The 18,684-nt window shown below is 41.3% G+C and overlaps 1 protein-coding gene across 2 annotated transcripts in view; it reads left to right on the top strand.

Moving 5' to 3' along the window:
- MALRD1 (MAM and LDL receptor class A domain containing 1) overlaps nucleotides 1-18,684 on the top strand; it is a 305,716-nt gene that overhangs the window by 1,101 nt on the left and 285,931 nt on the right. For both annotated transcript variants that reach the window (XR_012715476.1, XM_075271657.1), the window contains exons 2-4: nucleotides 10,281-10,403; nucleotides 13,254-13,345; nucleotides 14,804-14,965. Coding sequence is in view for 1 of the 2 variants with exons in the window: in XM_075271657.1 (XP_075127758.1) it covers nucleotides 10,281-10,403; nucleotides 13,254-13,345; nucleotides 14,804-14,965 (377 nt within the window). In the remaining variant the exon portion in view is untranslated. The remainder of the gene's footprint in view (nucleotides 1-10,280; nucleotides 10,404-13,253; nucleotides 13,346-14,803; nucleotides 14,966-18,684) is intronic.

Raw genomic sequence — 18,684 nt, 5'->3', positions numbered from 1 at the left:
GACGCTAAGCCAGTCCAGGACAGCTTGTCCTGGACTGGCTTAGGTAAGCAAAAATGCCCCCCCCCCCCCCCCGGGCCCTTGCATAGTGCCGCCTGAAGCAGTTGCTTCAGGTCGCCTCATGGGAGGTGCGGCGCTGCTCCCCATCTTCCCGAAAGACCAACTTTCAATGCATTGATTAAGCCTTGTAGTCCTTAGCTCACAGAGAATTGCCTAGACTTCATACAGCTGAATTTACTTCTATGGATTCTGAACATAAACCAGAATCTTCTCATTTACTAATGGAAAATACGTAATTTAAAAATGATGAGGGAATTTAGACACAGAAATGAATAATCATCAGAATTTTAAGAATCTTGCTCCTGGAGTGATTAACTCCTTAGGAGATGGCAAATCTCTGACGTGCCATGCACCAGAAAGTCAGATCTATATCAGCTGCAGGTTGGCATTTATTTGAGCTTTAATTTATGTCAATGTAGTAGGGTTCACCTGAAATAGTTGGAGCTTTCAGAGTATATTATACTGGGGAATGGGCTCTTGGGAGCATTTTATACTGTATAGGGCCACTGTGGAATGCATTATACTGTGTATGGCCACTGGGGAGCATATTATACTGTGTTGATGTCACTTTGGAACAATATACTGTGTGGAACCATTGCAGAACGTATTATATTATGTGGGGCCATTGTGGTGCATATTATACTGTGTGGGGCCACTGTGGGGTGCATTATACTGTGTATGGCCACTGGGGAGCATATTATACTGTGTTGATGTCACTTTGGAACAATATACTGTGTGGAACCATTGCAGAACGTATTATATTATGTGGGGCCATTGTGGTGCATATTATACTGTGTGGGGCCACTGTGGGGTGCATTATACTGTGTATGGCCACTGGGGAGCATATTATACTGTGTTGATGTCACTTTGGAACAATATACTGTGTGGAACCATTGCAGAACGTATTATATTATGTGGGGCCATTGTGGTGCATATTATATTGTGTGGGGCCACTGTGGGGTGCATTATACTGTGTATGGCCACTGGGGAGCATATTATACTGTGTTCATGTCACTTTGGAACAATATACTGTGTGGAACCATTACAGAACGTATTATATTATGTGGGGCCATTGTGGTGCATATTATACTGTGTGGGGCCACTGTGGGGTGCATTATACTGTGTATGGCCACTGGGGAGCATATTATACTGTGTTGGTGTCACTTTGGAACGATATACTGTGTGGAACCATTGTAGAACATATTATACTATGTGGGATCATTGTGGAGCATATTATACTGTGTGGGGCCACTGTGAGAACACAATATGGATAGGGGGCTTCGTTGTGGGCCGTTATACTGTGTGAATCCCACTCACTAATTATATCACAAAGTATCAGTTTTATAGCAGAATGTGATATTATCACAGGTTGTAACTTCAAACTGATGCTGTGCAATGTTAATAGTGAAAGGGTCACGGCGATCACAAAAGCACCACAGTACCTTCAAACAGCTGATCAGCAGTGGCCCTGGGCGTTGAACCCCAACTGATCACTTAGATCTATTAGACTGTTAGGACCCTGTAGATCAGCTGTTTTCTTGAGCATGCCGCTCCCAGTATTGTTTACATGCCGAGCGCTACTATAGTTGTATCTGTTTCAAGTATCTGAGATACTGCTGCAGTTCCCGTATTTGTTATCAAGAATACACTGTAGGGAATGGGCCCTGATCAAAGTTTGCACTGGGGCCCACAAGACTTTTAGTTACCCCACTGACTGTTACTCGCATTACTCCAAAGAGCTAGACTTTCCAGCACCCATTCCCTCGATCTCTCCTTCCCTCCACGCGGAGCTGACATGTACACTGCCTTACCTTATCAGTCATAGCATGGAAGTGAGAAGCGAGCACTGATGTCCTGGTTGCACCAAACTGTCTATCGGCATATCACGAAAAAAGCTAATGTCTCAGCAATGGAAACAGAAAAAGGGTTTTATTCATGTGAACATCGGCTATGTGACTAGGCTTATAATTCTGGTGATAGACTCCTAGACCATTGCAAATCAAATTATTGTGCAAAAATTGGCAATTTTTTTATGCTCTTGCACAGGGTGATGATACATTTTTTGGGTCTCTGAACCCTCTGGGGGTCTTCGGTAGATGTGCAGGTGGCCCAGGCTTTGCTTCTATTACAGACTTCACCTGATGTAAACTGGTTGTGTCGTGCTTATGGAGTATTTGTGCGCCAGTTGCCATTTTGCTGACCCTTCCCCCACACATAACTCACGGTGTAGTCATGTCAGAAAGGAATGGCAGAAAGTCATATATTGGAAAAGAAACTTTACTGATCTTGATTGTAGAGATACAGATACAATAAGGATTAGCATACAGCATGTTACACCATACTGAATCCCAAGGTGAAGAACCTTGTTCCTATTCCCACAGGCAACGCTCCCACCCACCCACTGACTCACTGACTAGACTTCCTCTTCTTGGTGACATGGTAGGTAGCTACTTATCCGGGATGATGCAGAATTGACAATCCAATGGATTGGGTTCTACTTGTTCCACTTGACTCCCAAAAAGGTACAAAGACCTAATGTTGCTCTCTGAAGTGGTTGGTCTTTCACTCTCTATAGTTAAATCTCCCTAGACTACAACATATCAAAGCAGTGCAAGCATCCAAAAAATTTGATCAAGATTTGCCTTACAAATATTTGTTCGTCTCACTTGGAAAAGTGAGCCTGAAGTGGCCTGAACTAGAAAAGTATGTGCCAGGTATAGCTGTTTATTATACTATGTGATCTCTTTAGGCCCCAGACAGTATGGAAGGTGTATAAAAATATCAAAAAACATATACTCACCTTTCCTGGGCGCTGCTACAGCTTCCTCTTCCTGGGCCATCCACCATCTTAGTCAACCTCCAGGTCACTGCTGAGGCCTGTGATTGGGCCTCGGTGCTTACGTGCATGTGGAGGTGATGACATCATCACACTTTGGTGCTATAGCTGGCTACCATTTTGTTGCATTTGTTGAGATCCACAAGAATTTCAGGTTTTGAAAGACCTGAATTTTTTGGACAATTTGTAACAAACAAGGCTCGCTACTAGAGATGAGCGAACAGTAAAATGTTCAAGATTCGATATTCGTTTCGAGTAGCCCCTCAATATTTGACTACTTCAATCGAATATCGAACCCTATTATACTCTATGGGGGGAAAATGCTCGTTTCAGGGGTAGGCAACGTTCGATCAAATTACACTTACCAAGTTCACGAGTGAGGGTCAGGCTGGATCCTCCGAGAAGTCTTCTCCGCGCAGCGTCCACACGGCATCTTCCGGCTCTGAATTCACTCTGCCAGGCATCGGGCGTGGGCAGAGCCGAATGCGCATGCCCAAAGGTAGGAGAAAAACCAGCGTTGATTGGCCAACTGTATAGCATTCGGCCAATCAATGCTGGTTCTGCATCAAACTTTTCCATTCGAATAGCGAGTGGTACTCGATCGAGTATGAGTATTTTGAATACCGTAGTATTCGATCGAATACCTACTCGATCGAATACTACTCGCTCATCTCTACTCGCTACCAACTGATTCCTCCATCTCTAGATATTGACATGCCCAATACCTTTGTCCTCCGGAAGATATACTGCCACTATAGGTACCATTCAACCCTCTTCCCATTCAGGGCTTCAAGTTAATATTACATGTGTATGGAGTAAGGAGTTCTACGGAGGTCTAATGTATGGCCAGACTAAGACCGACTTGGTATCAAAACTTTGAGAAACTCATTTTTCGGCCACCAAGTTGGAATTCTCTAAACTTTTTATTGTTTTAAAAAATTAGTATTTCATTGCTCCGGCTTCCTAGTGCGGCACACATCAATGAATAATGCAAGAAAAAGGTTAAAAGAAGTTTGGCAAAGTCAGATTTGTATAAATCATGTAGAAAATAAGCTCGCATTAATGTTATGCTACATTAGAATACAAATGGATTGTTTCCCAGTAATGATTTAGACCTGGATTTCGAGATGAGCCGGAGTATAAAGCCTTGCCCATCTGTTAGTCACCGGTTTTGGACTTCAAACTCTTTCTCTGTCTAATATGTATTTTCAAGGAGAAAATTATTGAAAGAGGTAACACAGTTCAAGCACTCATAAGACGGAACCTCATTACGATAAAGAGGCCTTAATACACTTTATCCGTGACAAGTGGAGAGGACTTATGGTTCCATATGTGATCTGTTAGCCTTGGGCGGCGGTATTTATGAAGTCAATTCCCATAAAATAATTACACCTTTATAAAAGATCGGCACTAATAATTAATGACCAGATATAGCTCCAAAGTGCAAAGACATTACTAATAGAATAGATAACTTACTTCAATTGAAGAATAATGAAGTGAATGTTCTTCGGAGTGTTTACAAGCATCCGGTGGCTTCACCTTTTCGACTTCTATCATAGAAAAGTCTTCAGGGATAAATCTAAAGTTTCTTCTTTTGGCTGCCTGATAAAGTATCAAAAATTACAATTTCCCATCCTTGTGATGATATGGATTATACATCGACTCAGACATCAAGACCCATCTGTTCAATTACCAAAGGGTTGGACGTGAGAGACAGGGATGTCATGTGACGTTAGGTTCATGTTTGTATCAGAGTTTCTATTCTTCTGGTCCATCGCATGACCATCAAATGAAGAAGACAATTAACCCTATTGAACATACCATCCATTGTTGGAGACCATTGGAGACTTTTTCATCTGGGATTTCTACCAAACTCTCCACCGGAGATGTCGAACAAAGACTCTAATGGAGATGTGAACTTAGCCTTACAAATTTACAAACCATTAATTTGACTACATTTCCAGTACAGTTTGCGTAACCCATTCATAAGTAATACCTAAACGTTGGAAGAGTGCATAGCAGTAAAGGGAATGGAGGGCCTAAGTTGTGAATGAAGCCCAAGAGAACAAGCTCTGGAGGATGGTTCTTAACATAGGTTGTGGTCACCTGAATCAAGAACATTGGTTGTGGTCACCTGAATCAAGAACATAGGTTGGGGTCACCTGAATCAAGAACATAGGTTGGGGTCACCTGAATCAAGAACATAGGTTGTGGTCACCTGAATCAAGAACATAGGTTGGGGTCACCTGAATCAAGAACATAGGTTGTGGTCACCTGAAACAAGAACATAGGTTGTGGTCACCTGAATCAAGAACATTGGTTGTGGTCACCTGAATCAACAACATTGGTTGTGGTCACCTGAATCAAGAACATAGGTTGTGGTCATCTGAATCAACAACATTGGTTGTGGTCACCTGAATCAAGAACATAGGTTGGGGTCACCTGAATCAAGAACATAGGTTGTGGTCACCTGAATCAAGAACATAGGTTGGGGTCACCTGAATCAAGAACATGGGTTGGGGTCACTTGAATCAAGAACATAGGTTGGGGTCACCTGAATGAAGAACATAGGTTGGGGTCACCTGAATCAAGAACATAGGTTGGGGTCACCTAAATCAAAAATTGTAAAATGCTGCCTATCTTGTCGAGAGATTTCTGTTTTTCTCAACATGCAAACAAGCTTTTTGGAGCAGTGAGAGCATTGCCTTTCTCCAAAGAGGTAAGTGACAACTCCTCCATTGCTCCAAAGAGCTTGTTTGCATCTCGACAAAAAAAAGACAATCTTTCTGCAATGGAGCCAGCAATTTACAAGGGAAAGGACTATTTGATTCAGATGACCCTATCCCAAAAAGGTTTTTTTTTTTTTTTAAATGTACATTGTGAGCCCCACATAGAGCTCAAAATGTACATTTTTCCCTATCAGTATGTCTTTGGAATATGGAATGGAAATCCATGCAAACACGGGGAGAGCATACAAACTCCTTGCAGATGGTTTTATGCCCTTGGCGGGATTTGAACACCAGGACTCCAGTGCTGCAAGGCTGCAGTGCTAACCACTGAGCCACCGTGTGGCCCCCTATCCCAAAAAGTTTGCACAGAGCCCCACCAATACCCCTCATAACTTAATTTCAGGGTCCGACGGTAATGTCGGCAGCTCAGTGCTCATTGCGCTGCCCTGATGAAGACATTATCAGTCGAAGGTTGAATAATGGAGCATGGAGCTAATAGCTCAGGGTCCCACTATAGTATTCAATCGCTGTCTGTATCCTAAGGACGCAGATGGAGGTGAAATGACTCCCGCTCGATCTGGGGTGGTTGAGGGGGCCCTGCAACCACCTGATGCACCATTGCACCTATGATTAAAGCAGACCTGCCCTAACCCATCTATTTGAGTTTATGTTCTGTGTTCTGGTTGATAGACTCCCCGTGAGATCACTTTGGTGGTAGATTCTCTTGAAATCCATCACTGAAAAATAAAACCAATAGTCTAAGAATTTCTTCACATGTGAAAATTTAGTTTTTGATTTGCTTTGTCTTGTATATCACTTTTCTTTCTTTGAATTCTCGTCTTTCTGTCATTGATCCAAACATTTGTGATCTCGGCATTACCCGCGGATCCTTGACTGTCAAAACTTAGCAGCTAAAACCTGGTCCTGATACGTCTTACAAATCACTTGTCTACATAAAACAAACTTGCCGATCTTATCAAAATGGTAATGTGGTATTTATCAGAGAATTCATCGCGCTCCTTTATGCTTTCCTTTTTTACATGTCTCAAGGGCGTTGTTAGCTAATGCGAATTACAGTGAAAGGGCGATTCAGCCCCGAGCTCCTTAAGAGATCTCCAGCCTTACACATATGTAGGCAGAGTAAAAAACTGAGCAGATACCGTATAGACTAAAGAGAGTATCGGCCCCATGAGTACGTACCCTGGAAAGAGTAATAAAGTAATGGCATCACATATAACAGTAATGTAAATCAAGAAGACTTGTATTTCTGTGCCGCTTGAGGGCAGTGGAAATCCATAATAGGCAAGTTATCAATCCATCTACACCGGTTGCCTGACGTAGATGGATTTCTATATGGTTCGTTTTTGGGCTACGACCCACTTTTTGTCCCGTAGACACCCTACAGTATAATAGTTTTACTTGTGATTTGTGATGAACTTATTCGAGCCGAAACAAATCTTTGAGCTGAACCATCCGAACACGAAACGCAACAAATCTTCTGTGGTCACCCATCTCTGTACAAAAGTTTATGTAGGCTTTAAGGGTGGACATACAGTCCAGCCCTATTAATGTGACCACCGCCTACTTTTGACATCAATGTTAAATAACCAATGGCAGTAGGCGCGTGTCATCAGCCATCTGGGTGCACTCATCATTGTGGAAGGCACGATGGATCAACACAAGTATGCATCTATCCTTGCGGACCATGTTCATCCCTACATGCAGATTGTTTTTCCTCAGGATGATGGTATCTACCAGAAGGACAATGCAACGTGTCATAAAGCTCGCAGTGTACGTGCATGGTTCGAGGAGCACCAGGATGAGTTTACCGTACTCCTTTAGCCAGAAAATTCCCTGGACTTAAACCCAATTGAAAATCTGCAGGACCACCTCGATCGGGTTGTTGGCTCCATGGATGGTCAACTGCGTAACCTAGCGCAGCTGGCCACGGCACTGGAGTCGGCATGGCTCAACATCCTAGTGACATTATCATCCCCTCTCTTCCTGCACGTCTCGCAGTGGTCCGCTCTGCCAAAGGTGGTTATTCTGGACAGGTGGTCACATTAATGTACTGGACTGTGTATGGACTAGAGATGGACAAACCTCTTCGGCACGAGCCAGATTCTACACGAATATCTCAAATTCAGAATTCATCTCGGACATACTATAATGGTACTAAACTAAAAAAAATAGGTGTAAGGGCTCGTTCACATCAGCGTTGTGAACTCCGTTATGCAGGTTTCCGTTTCCTGCCTAAAACAGAGGCAGGAGACGGAAACCTGCAGGAGTCTCTCTCACCCATTCATTTGAATGGGTGAGAGAGATGTCTGGCTGTGAGCGGCGGTGAGCGTTTTATGCTCTCCGCCGCGAAACCGGGTTTTATAATCCGGACACAGAGTCGGACATGCAGTACTCTGTGTCCGGATAAAAAAATCCGGTTTCGCGGCGGAGAGCATAAAACGCTCACGGCCGCTCACGGCCGCACCCGGTCTGTGCTTTGCGTCTTCTGGCATGCAGAAGACGGAAAGCACAGAACGGAAAGAAGAACGCAGGTGTGAACCTAGCGTAAGTGATAAAAATAAAAAACATTTATACTCACCTTCCTTCACCTCTTATGGACCTTCTTGCAGCATCTGGCGGTCTCCTGGTGACATCATGTGCCCCTGGGTCACAGCTGAACACTGATTGGTCCACCAGTGGTCACATGGGCCTATTATATTCTGGGATCTGAAGAGAGTATAAGTTCACCAATAAGATATGTCGTACAGACTAAGAAAACAGTGACCTGCCTTGTTTTATATGTTATATAGGGGACATAATAACCCTAAAATTTCCTTATGACTGACATTGACCTATAGATCTTCCAAACTGCAGATGTAATTCTGCTTTTCAGCCCGGACAAGTGAGCATCTGTTCCAGAATACAGGCGCTGCTGTCTTTTCATTTATTGGTGAATTTACTGCTGTAAAATCATTAGCTACGTGGAAGCAAACAAACAAACATGGCGACCTGCGGTGATCTGGAGGAGAACAATTACACATGCTGATGTAGGAGAACATTGGCTCAGAATCAAGAAGACCACGCACCACAGTCATGCAAGGCTTAGCCGCCAAGGCTCAGGGAAAGTCTTTGTTCTAAATAGAGGATAAAATAGAAAAATAAAATGTCAGCATACCTGTTCCTGCAGTTGTCAGCATGCCATCCTGCTCATCTACGTTACTTTTTTTCTGGGCTCTTTGGCATTAGGATAGGCAATAATCGGTGCGGTGCCAACAGGTAGGTCTCCGCACAGATCAGCTGAGTCACTTCTGACGCTCATACTGTACACTGAAAGAAGCAAAAGTAGACAACTCTGATCCCGGTATAGTGGCCAAGAGTGGTACTGCAGCTCAGCTCTCATTGACTTCAACAGACACTGAGCTATAGCTATGGGACCTTGCATGGAGCCGTCTGGTGTTGAACCTCTGATCTGTGTTTACATGGACAGTGGACAATTGTGAGAAACCCCTTTAAGTGAAATGTAATGAGTGACAGATGATGATGTATCACCTAGGTGAAAATACTTCTTCAATCCCCCACTTTTAGGCTAAAGCCCCATGTAGTGGGTCACAGCGAAAAAGCGATGTTGGAAAAACCAGAACACAACACATTGTGTTTTTTCCCCGCAGCACTTTTTTAAAAAAAAGAAAACCTCTGTGGACTTTCTGCCTCCTTTATATCTAGAAAGAAACCGCTGGTGTCTCCGTAGGTATAATTGACATGCCGTGCGTATTTTTCCACAATGTATGGATAGGATTCACAGTGACTGTAATACGGCGCAGTTTGTTCCATCGCTTCTCCACTGTGGCCAAACCACAGCGTTTACATCATGTGGGACCCCAGTCTTACACTTATTTTATGTATATTGTACGGTATAAGTATCCCTGTCCTTGACCATCATTCTATTTATTTGTGATCAGACACCTTGAATTTCAGATTCCACTTTCTCTTGGCTCTTCTATCAATACCAGGATGCATCACATGGGCAGCTACAGACTGTACCATCTCAGCTATAGACTGTACCCTCTCAGCTACACTGTACCATCTCAGTTATAGACTGTACCCTCTCAGGTACAGATTGTTCCATCTCAGCTACAGACTGTACATCTCAGCTACAGACTGTACCAGCTCAGCTATAGACTGTACCCTCTCAGTTACAGACTGTACCATTTCCATAAACATACAGTTAAAGAGGCTGCAGTGTGTGACAGGAGCCTGTCTAATAATCAGCAGTAGCTGTGATAGGAGTTTATGCCTCCATTGTGGAGAACTTGTTTGGAACAGTCTATGAAATTTTGTTATACAGGAAGTTTTGCAATGACTTTTGGAAAGAACTTCTCAGACAGAAAGAAATCAAATGAGGTAATAACACTAATATATATATATATATATATATATATATATATATATATATATATATATATAATCAATACACAATCATTATAAAAAGTATCTAAAACTTGTTACAATATAGTATAGAGTCGTGGTATATAGAGCCTATTGTATGTATGGGGACACCACAGGATGGTCCTGTAACTACTTAGCTCTACGTAGATGCCATAGAACATTTTACCTATTATTTTTTACCCATTATTCTTCCACTTCCCATTTTCGCACAGGCTCCCTCTATGAAAGATGCGATTTTGAGAAAGGTTTATGCGGCATGACATCTGAAGGATGGGTCCGAAGCAATGGTTTAGAAATTGGAAGTGCACTTCTTGACAAAAAAACTAACATTACAGGTAAGGTAATAACTTCTCCAATTTTTTGCAGTTTTGTGAACAATGCAATATATTTTCTACGGGGCAGTGAGATGACTCCTTGTAAGTTTGCAAGTTCACATCAATAAATTGAATGACTTTCGGTTTCTGTTATTTTGCAATGAATTGACCAACCCTACCCCAAGGCCAAGCGGTAAGTGACAGTCAGTCCATTGCTCATATCCATATCAAACTTAACTAAACTGATGAAACTTTTGAGCTTGTGTGTCCGTCCTAATCTTTCCTCTTGGCTCAACAAGTAATGCAAAAATTGGCAAAAATTTTAACCCAAATTTAGCAAATATTGCTGGATAGACAATTTCCTGTGACAGTATTAATAAATCTAAGTAAATCTAAGCAAATGAGTTAAGATGGAGACACATGATGTGGAGCCTGCCGCTCACCGGTCTGCGCCGCTGGTATTTTTAATTATCTTATTAATTATTTATTCATTATTTCTCATGCTTACAACTATACAGTTATACAGGTTCACCCAGAAACAAGTAACTCGTATAATAAATTATCAATAATGTAAATGAAGGCAGCGCTGGCATGGACTGGGTGCCACATGGTGTGTAGTCACTCTATGCACTACTGCTTGTACTTTGGCCCTGGACTGAATTTGGTATAACAACAACCCTCACGTCTAATAATTAATATACAATATAAAAATACCAACCCATCAACAATATCTGGTTACGCCAGATAATAGGCTCATGCATCGAAGACGTCTTGCCATTACATGACCTGACACTATCTTGATTAGTTTTGATAACATAATTCCGACAACAGTACAAAGTTCCAGGAACAGATTCTTTCACTAATATTCATTTACTAAATCATTAACTTAAGCCGATAATTGTCAGTTTGTTCACTTTGAGTTCTATGGATTGTACCAGTCATTATTTGCATTATTAGCTGCCTAAAGACGCATTAAAAGGAAATGGCTAAACCGACATATATTAAGTCTCATCATTATTTCCATGCGTCTGGTTTATTTAAAAAGCAATGAGACCAATTATAAAAATCACAGTGAAAGACGAACAACCATGAAAACATAATACATTTTAGTAAAAAAATAAAAAAAAAATTAAGGCTAAAAAAAAATACATTTAAAGAGATATAAAACATTGAAAATATTGTAGTTTACTGATAAGCATGTAAGCTTTCAGTAAACAATGAACGGGCTGCCGAAAAATAACTTCCTGTAAAAATTGCTTATGGATTACATTAGACAAACAAACTTTTGTATTATTAGATTACTATTATCAGAAACATGGTGGAATAAATATTATAGATATATTTAATATTCTATTTTATAAAATTCATTATTATTATTATATTTATTATTATATTTTATATGTATTATTATTATTATAAATATTATATTTTATGTAATTTATTATTATTATTGTTATTATTATTATATTTTATGTAATTTATTATTATTATAAATATTATATTTAGTATTACATTTTATGTAATTTATTATTATTATTGTTATTATTATTATTATTATTATTATTATATTTTATGTAATTTATTATTATTATTATTTATTATTAATATTAGATTTAGTATTATATATTATATTATTTATTATTATAATAAATATTTAGTATTATATTTTGTGTAATTTATTATTATTGTTATTATTATTATTATTATACTTAGTATTATATTTTATATAATTTATTACTCTTATTATTATTATATTTAGTATTATATTTTATATAATTTATTATTATTATTATATTTTATTTTTTTTTATACAATTTATTATTATAACTATTATATTGAATATTATATATGAGAATCTATAAAACACAAAAATAATTAATAGAAACAATCATAATTACGGTATGGTAATTTTTATTTGAAGAACTCTAGTGTTACCGAATCTTGTTTAAACTACAAAAATGAAGCAAAAGATATTTTAGCTTCTAAAATCGATTTATAAATTTATGATATAGTTCAAAACTTAGTCAAAAGTATAAACTATGATACATTTTTATTTTGGTTTATTTCTTATAATTTAGAATACTCTTAGCGTGGCGTTTTTGTACTTTTTTTTTGCTTTGAATTCAATTAAAAGCTAAAAGCAATAAAAACAATACAAATAATATGCAAACAATTTTTTTAGATGTTAATTAAAAATATTTTTTTATTTGCCTTTTATTTATTTCTTGTTTTGTCTAGATATTTTGAAGGATAAAATAGGTTTGTAAGTTCTTTGTTAGTTCTACAATAGAAGTCTATGAAGCACGGAGGGGAAGGAGGAGGTGACATCAGCACCATAGACAGACATTTTTCTTTCACAACACAGCTGGGTTATCAGGAGTTACTATCCAGTCATCTCCTGAAATGACTCATTTAATGCTGTAGATGGTCTCAGCTCTCTGTCTCCTTCTCCACCTTGTCCCTTCTCTATAGACTTCATTGTACACTGACACTGCCTGTGTATACAGTATTGACTGAAATTACTCAGATAAGATATAATGACAGGAGTAAAGCCTGGGCTCCATGTAGCATACCATATACCATGTAGATAAGCCTTCCCCGTCTCTGCCTCGACCATGATGAAGAAATGTAAGGTGTTAGTGAATGAATTGAGCCGACATCCAGCCGCCTTTAGCACGTCACCGACTCATAGGGAACGCAGCTCTGCCTAGGCCGGAATGAAAGCAGAAATGAATTGTTAAAATTATTTTATGGCCTTACTAAAACATAGAAACTTCAAAGTAACAAAGTACGAACATTCTGAAATAAGAGAGTGCAAATAATTGTAATAAGAAGCTTTAGAAGATCATATTTGTTTTCTTATTCTACTAGATCACTATCTGATCTCCACATCAGAACCGGGTGCTCAAGCCATTTTAAGAAGTATACATTTCCTTCCAACTGATGATCAGGCATCTTGTCAGGTAATGTATGACTTATGTAGGGCGCTATTTGACATATAGTGTCAAGAAAGAGTTAATTGAATAGTATTATACTTAGGACTCAGGCAGTGGCGTAAGTAGGAATGGTGGGGCCCCGTGGCGAACTTTTGACATGGGCCCCCCCCCCCACGACCGACACCGATGACCTCGACCGACCCCCCCTCCGCATTCCTGCGTGCTCTATTACGTCCCATAGTAGCCCCTGCATACAGTATTATGTCCCTTAGTGGCCCCTGCAAACAGTATTATGTCCCTTAGTGGCCCCTGTATATAGTATTGTACCCCATAGTGGCCCATGCACACAGTATTGTGGCCCCTGCAAACAGTATTATGTCCCTTAGTGGCCCCTGCACACAGTATTATCCCCCATAGTGGCCCCTGCACACAGTATTATCCCCCATAGTGGCCCCTTCACACAGTATTATGTCCCATAGTGGCCCCTGCACACAGTATTATCCCCCATAGTGGCCCCTGCACACAGTATTATCCCCCATAGTGGCCCCTGCACACAGTATTATCCCCCATAGTGGCCCCTGCACACAGTATTATCCCCCATAGTGGCCCCTGCACACAGTATTATGTCCCACTGTGGACACCCATAAATAATTATTATACTCTGGGGTATTTTCAGACCCCAGAGTATAATAATCAGAGACCCAAGGGAATAAAAACATTAAAAAACCACAGTTTTTTACCTGTCCCCCGGCTCCTATGCTGTCGGCATCAGCTGTCGGCCTTCTTCAATGACGTCGAACATCACATGACCCGGGACGCAAGCCGGGGTCATGGGACGTCAGACAACTAGGCCTGAGCTGAGGCCTGCCCGTATCATGGAGAGGTAAGTAACAGTGTTTTTTATGTTTCTTACCTCTCCCGGGCCTCCGATCATTATACTCGGGGGTTTGCAAAGACCCCTGAGTATAATGATAGTCTTTGTGGGGCCCGCGGTGTCACTTACCGATCCCGGCCCAGCCAGGATCGGTAAGTAAATAGGGCCCGTAAGTAAAAAAAAAAAAAGCAGCGGTAGCAGCTGTCACCGGGCCCCCTAATGTCCCGGGCCCTGTGGCAGCCGCTTCCACTGCTACCACGGTAGTTATGCCCCTGGACTCAGGCTATGGTCACACTAGCGTAGGTGACCATTCGGGGACTCCGTCCACCATTCTGCTTAAAATACACAAACAGTACTTTTTTCTCCTTCCGGCAACCCAGTGGACCCCCATTATAGTCTATAGTGGACCCACCAATGCTTGCAGGACTTTTCTCTCCACCTATTTTAAGCGGATTGGTGCGAAGTCTCCAATTGCTGGTGTGAATCTAGCCTAAGTTGCTTTCACAATATGTTAAGAAATGAATCAGCTATGAATGAGCTAAAATGGCATGTCCTGATAAAGTGGAGATTGACTATAAATGACCACAATCTGGTATTTCTTCCCCATGTAGCTAAGACTCTACTACTACTTTGCTGACGTCAGTCCTATCCTCATGGTGGGACTTCAGATTCAGACTCAAGATCAAGTTAATGACATTTGGAAACAAGACTCAAGCCATAAAAGCGAGTGGAGAAGAGGGGTCATCACTATTAGCAGCCCCGAGCCGTTTCAGGTTAGTCCTGTATAATTTCATTTTTCTCCGTAATGACTTTGACACAAATGTTTTCATAAGATCTAGCGACGATGTGGAAATATCAAGTGATGTTCGGGATTGTAAAAATGGTCACGTCTTTAAAGCTTCACATTGTAGCGTCTGTCCTTAGAGTTTCTCTTAATGCCGACACAATGTTCTATAAGATAATCTAAAGTTTCATTTTGTAACCACAAATGCAATAACAAATTGTGAAACATTTGGGGAGCTGAACTCAATTATTTTGGCAAATTTTCTCATGATTCAGTGTTGTGCCCCCTTCCTCTATTATTCCTTCTGTAAATGTATCAATAAATTGGGTATTAACATTCTCCTTGTCAAAGAGTCCCTGCACAGACTGGTATTGGTTGGGTAGTGTCAGACTGTGCAGGGACTCCCTCCAGTTGGTGACACCTAATTGTCAGGAGTAGAGATGAGCGAACGGCGTTCGATCGAATTGATATTTGATCGAATATCAGGCTATTCGAGGTGTTCGATTCCAATCGAACACCAGATGGCAAACTCACTAAAAATTTGATTTCTCTCCCACCTTCTCTGGCGCGTTTTTTGCACCAATAACAGCGCAGGGGAGGTGGGACAGGAAATACGACAACGTAGGCAGCTGGGCTATTACACTAAGGAATAGCCGAGTTTGAGCGTGTTAGTAGTACTAAGGAATAGCCGAGCTGAGCTAGTCGTGTTAGTACAGGAGGAGTAGCTGGAGGGATGGTTGGGTGTAGTGCAGAGCTCTTTCATCTGTCCGGAGTAGCCGGGCTAACCGCACAGCCAGCTCTGCTATATCTCGCTATAGAAATGCATTGACCAGCATTGATTGGCCAGTCTACGGGATTCAGCCAATCAACGCTAGTGCTGCCTGAGGAGGCAGAGTCTAAAATCGGACCAGAATGGAAACTGCTGTGGACCGATTTTAGACTCCGCCTCCTCAGGCAGAACCAGCGTTGATTGGCCGAATCCCGTAGACTGGCCAATCAACGCTGGTCAATGCATTCTTATGCGAAAAAGTCAGCTCCGGCATATCGCAAGCTGACAGGGGATCCCAACATAATAAAGGTACTTGATGCCCCCAGACATGCTTCCCCTGCTGTCCCAGTTGCTTTCCAGGGTGTTGGCATAATTTCCTGGGGTGTGATAGTGGACTTGGTGACTCGCCTGAGTCGAATGGTGGGATCCCCTGTAGCGAAGCATTTTCTCCCATAGACTATAATGGGGTTCGATATTCGATCAAATAGTCGAATATTGAGCGGCTATTCGAAACGAATATCGAATCTCGAACATTTTACTGTTCGCTCATCTCTAGTCAGGAGGAATAAAAGAGAAACAAAGAGTTCCAGAACAATGTTCCAAAATTGTTATATCATATAATGGAGAGTATAATACATGTTTAATTTTACATGGCCTATTATTGGGATAGGTAATCAATGTTTTATTGGTGCAAAGGTGGTAAGACCAAGAGTAAAGTTTACATTTTGGCACATTTACATTTCAGAACAGCACAGTTGGTGCACTGGGGGTGGTCTTGCCACTCTACTATCTCCTGGCTATGCCGAATGGACCAAGAGTAGACCCCCAACTGGGTCAGAGGAAGGAACCATGCTTATCCAGACTCATTGCATCCTCTAATCCACGCACTAAATTTGCATTATTAATACAGCGACTACTTGTCCATTTTTTTTAGGCCACGTGGGATTTTTGTAAAAGTTTACAAAAGATTGTATTCGCTGTCCAATTACTTTTTACCAAGACATATCCAGTCAGGGGTTACAGTCCACAATTACGGAGCGATTCCTATCAGATAGCATTGCTATAAGATTGAAATTACTTGCTGAAGTTTGTCAGAACGTAAGTGACACAAGGTCTATTAGAAAATATTAAGCTTCATTTGCTGCTACTTAGAATGTCTCCGAGATCTTTTCAAGCACTGACATGTATTAACTCCTGACCCAATTCTTAAATAAGTTAAAACGACTGCACCTTCATTTATGGAGCGAGAGAGATGAAACAATACAGAAAGTCTCTTCTCATTAAAGACCTGCAATGATCTTAATATATTACACGTCGATATTAGAACAGAGTGCGCATATTAAAAATGGGTTACATTTTAACAATTTCGTTGCAAGCCACGTTCTTGTAGAATCAAAAAACAACATTGTCTTTGGGTTCTGGATGGAAGTTTTGGCGCAAAATAATCAAAAACTGTTTCTTCCATATTGTTTATAATCTTCAGTTAGGCCGTGTTCACACGTGTTCACACAGTTAGGCCGCCTCAGGTTCCGGACCAAAAACGGGTAGCCGTGACTGAATGCCGGTGCACTGTAGCGGCATCCAGTAGCGCACTCTGCTACGGATTAGGCCCAATAATGGGCCTAGTCGGTAGGAGGGTGTGTCTTCAGGCAGATTCGCGAGGCAAATCGGCCTGAAGAATGAGCATGTCCGTTCTTTTTTCTGTAAGCCGGAACAAACGGCTCCCGGAAAAAAGACCTGACCAGCTCCCATTGATTCAATGGGAGCCGTTTTTTTGGTCACGATTATGAGGCGAATACGGCCTCAAAATCCTTACCCAAAAACCCTGTGTGAACTTACCCTTAGTAGAAGAGGATGAAACAAGATTAGAGATGAGCGAGTAATATTCGATCGAGTAGGTATTCGATCGAATACTACGGTATTCAAAATACTCGTACTCGATCGAATACCACTCACTATTCGAATGGAAAAATTTGATGCAGAACGAGCGTTGATTGGCCGAATGCTATACAGTTGGCCAATCAATGCTGGTTCTTCTCCTACCTTTAGGAGTCTTCTCCTCGCTGCGTCCCTGCAGCGTCTTCTGGCTCTGAATTCACTTTGCTAGGCATTGGGCATGTTCAGAGCCGACTGCGCATGCCCGCGCTACAAGAAAATGGCCACTTTGACTGTAAGCGGCCATTTTCTTGTAGTGTGGACATGCGCAGTCGTCTCTGCCCAGGCCCGATGCCTGGCAAAGTCAATTCATTGCTGGATGACGACGCGGGGAAGCTGCATGGAGAAGACTTCTCGGAGAATCCAGCCCGACCCTCACTCGTGGACTTGGTAAGTTCAGTTTGATCGAATGTTGTCTACCCCTGAAACGAGCATTTTTCCCCCATAGAGTATAATAGGATTCGATATTCGATTCGAGTAGTCGAATATTGAGGGGCTACTCGAAACGAATACACATGACTGCAAGAGGCTACACAGAGGGCTTGTTTGCTGGAGTCGGTGTTGGGGCCAATTTGGAGTGGAGTTGGAAAAAAGTTGTTGACTCCAGCTCCAGCTTCAAGATAAAATGATCAATTATGTTAAATTCTCTGATTATTAATATTGTATAATTAATTAGATACATCGTTTGTTACATATTTACTACAATAGTATCAATCACTAGTTTTTTGTAAATTAGAGGCTCCTTTTTACTTTTGAATGATCATGGCGGTCAGAGTAGGGGTTGGAGTTGGGCCTCGAAAAAGTAGAGAAGTTGAAAGTTGGAGTCAGTGGTTTGGGCTACAAACTCCACAGAAGGTATGATGTTTCCGAGAAATTGGGTGCCATCGTAACTCTAAGGATGGGCCCACATTCGTCATCTGTAGTCATCACTCACTGAATTATAGGTCTCGGTGAAAATGGGCTTCCTTCTTGTTGGCTTCCATGTAACTCTTATTGGCTAGCAG

The sequence above is a fragment of the Leptodactylus fuscus genome, chromosome 4 (genome assembly GCF_031893055.1).
Source record: "Leptodactylus fuscus isolate aLepFus1 chromosome 4, aLepFus1.hap2, whole genome shotgun sequence".
NCBI classification, from domain to species: Eukaryota; Metazoa; Chordata; class Amphibia; order Anura; family Leptodactylidae; genus Leptodactylus; species Leptodactylus fuscus.
This window is presented reverse-complemented; position numbering and strand designations above follow the sequence as displayed.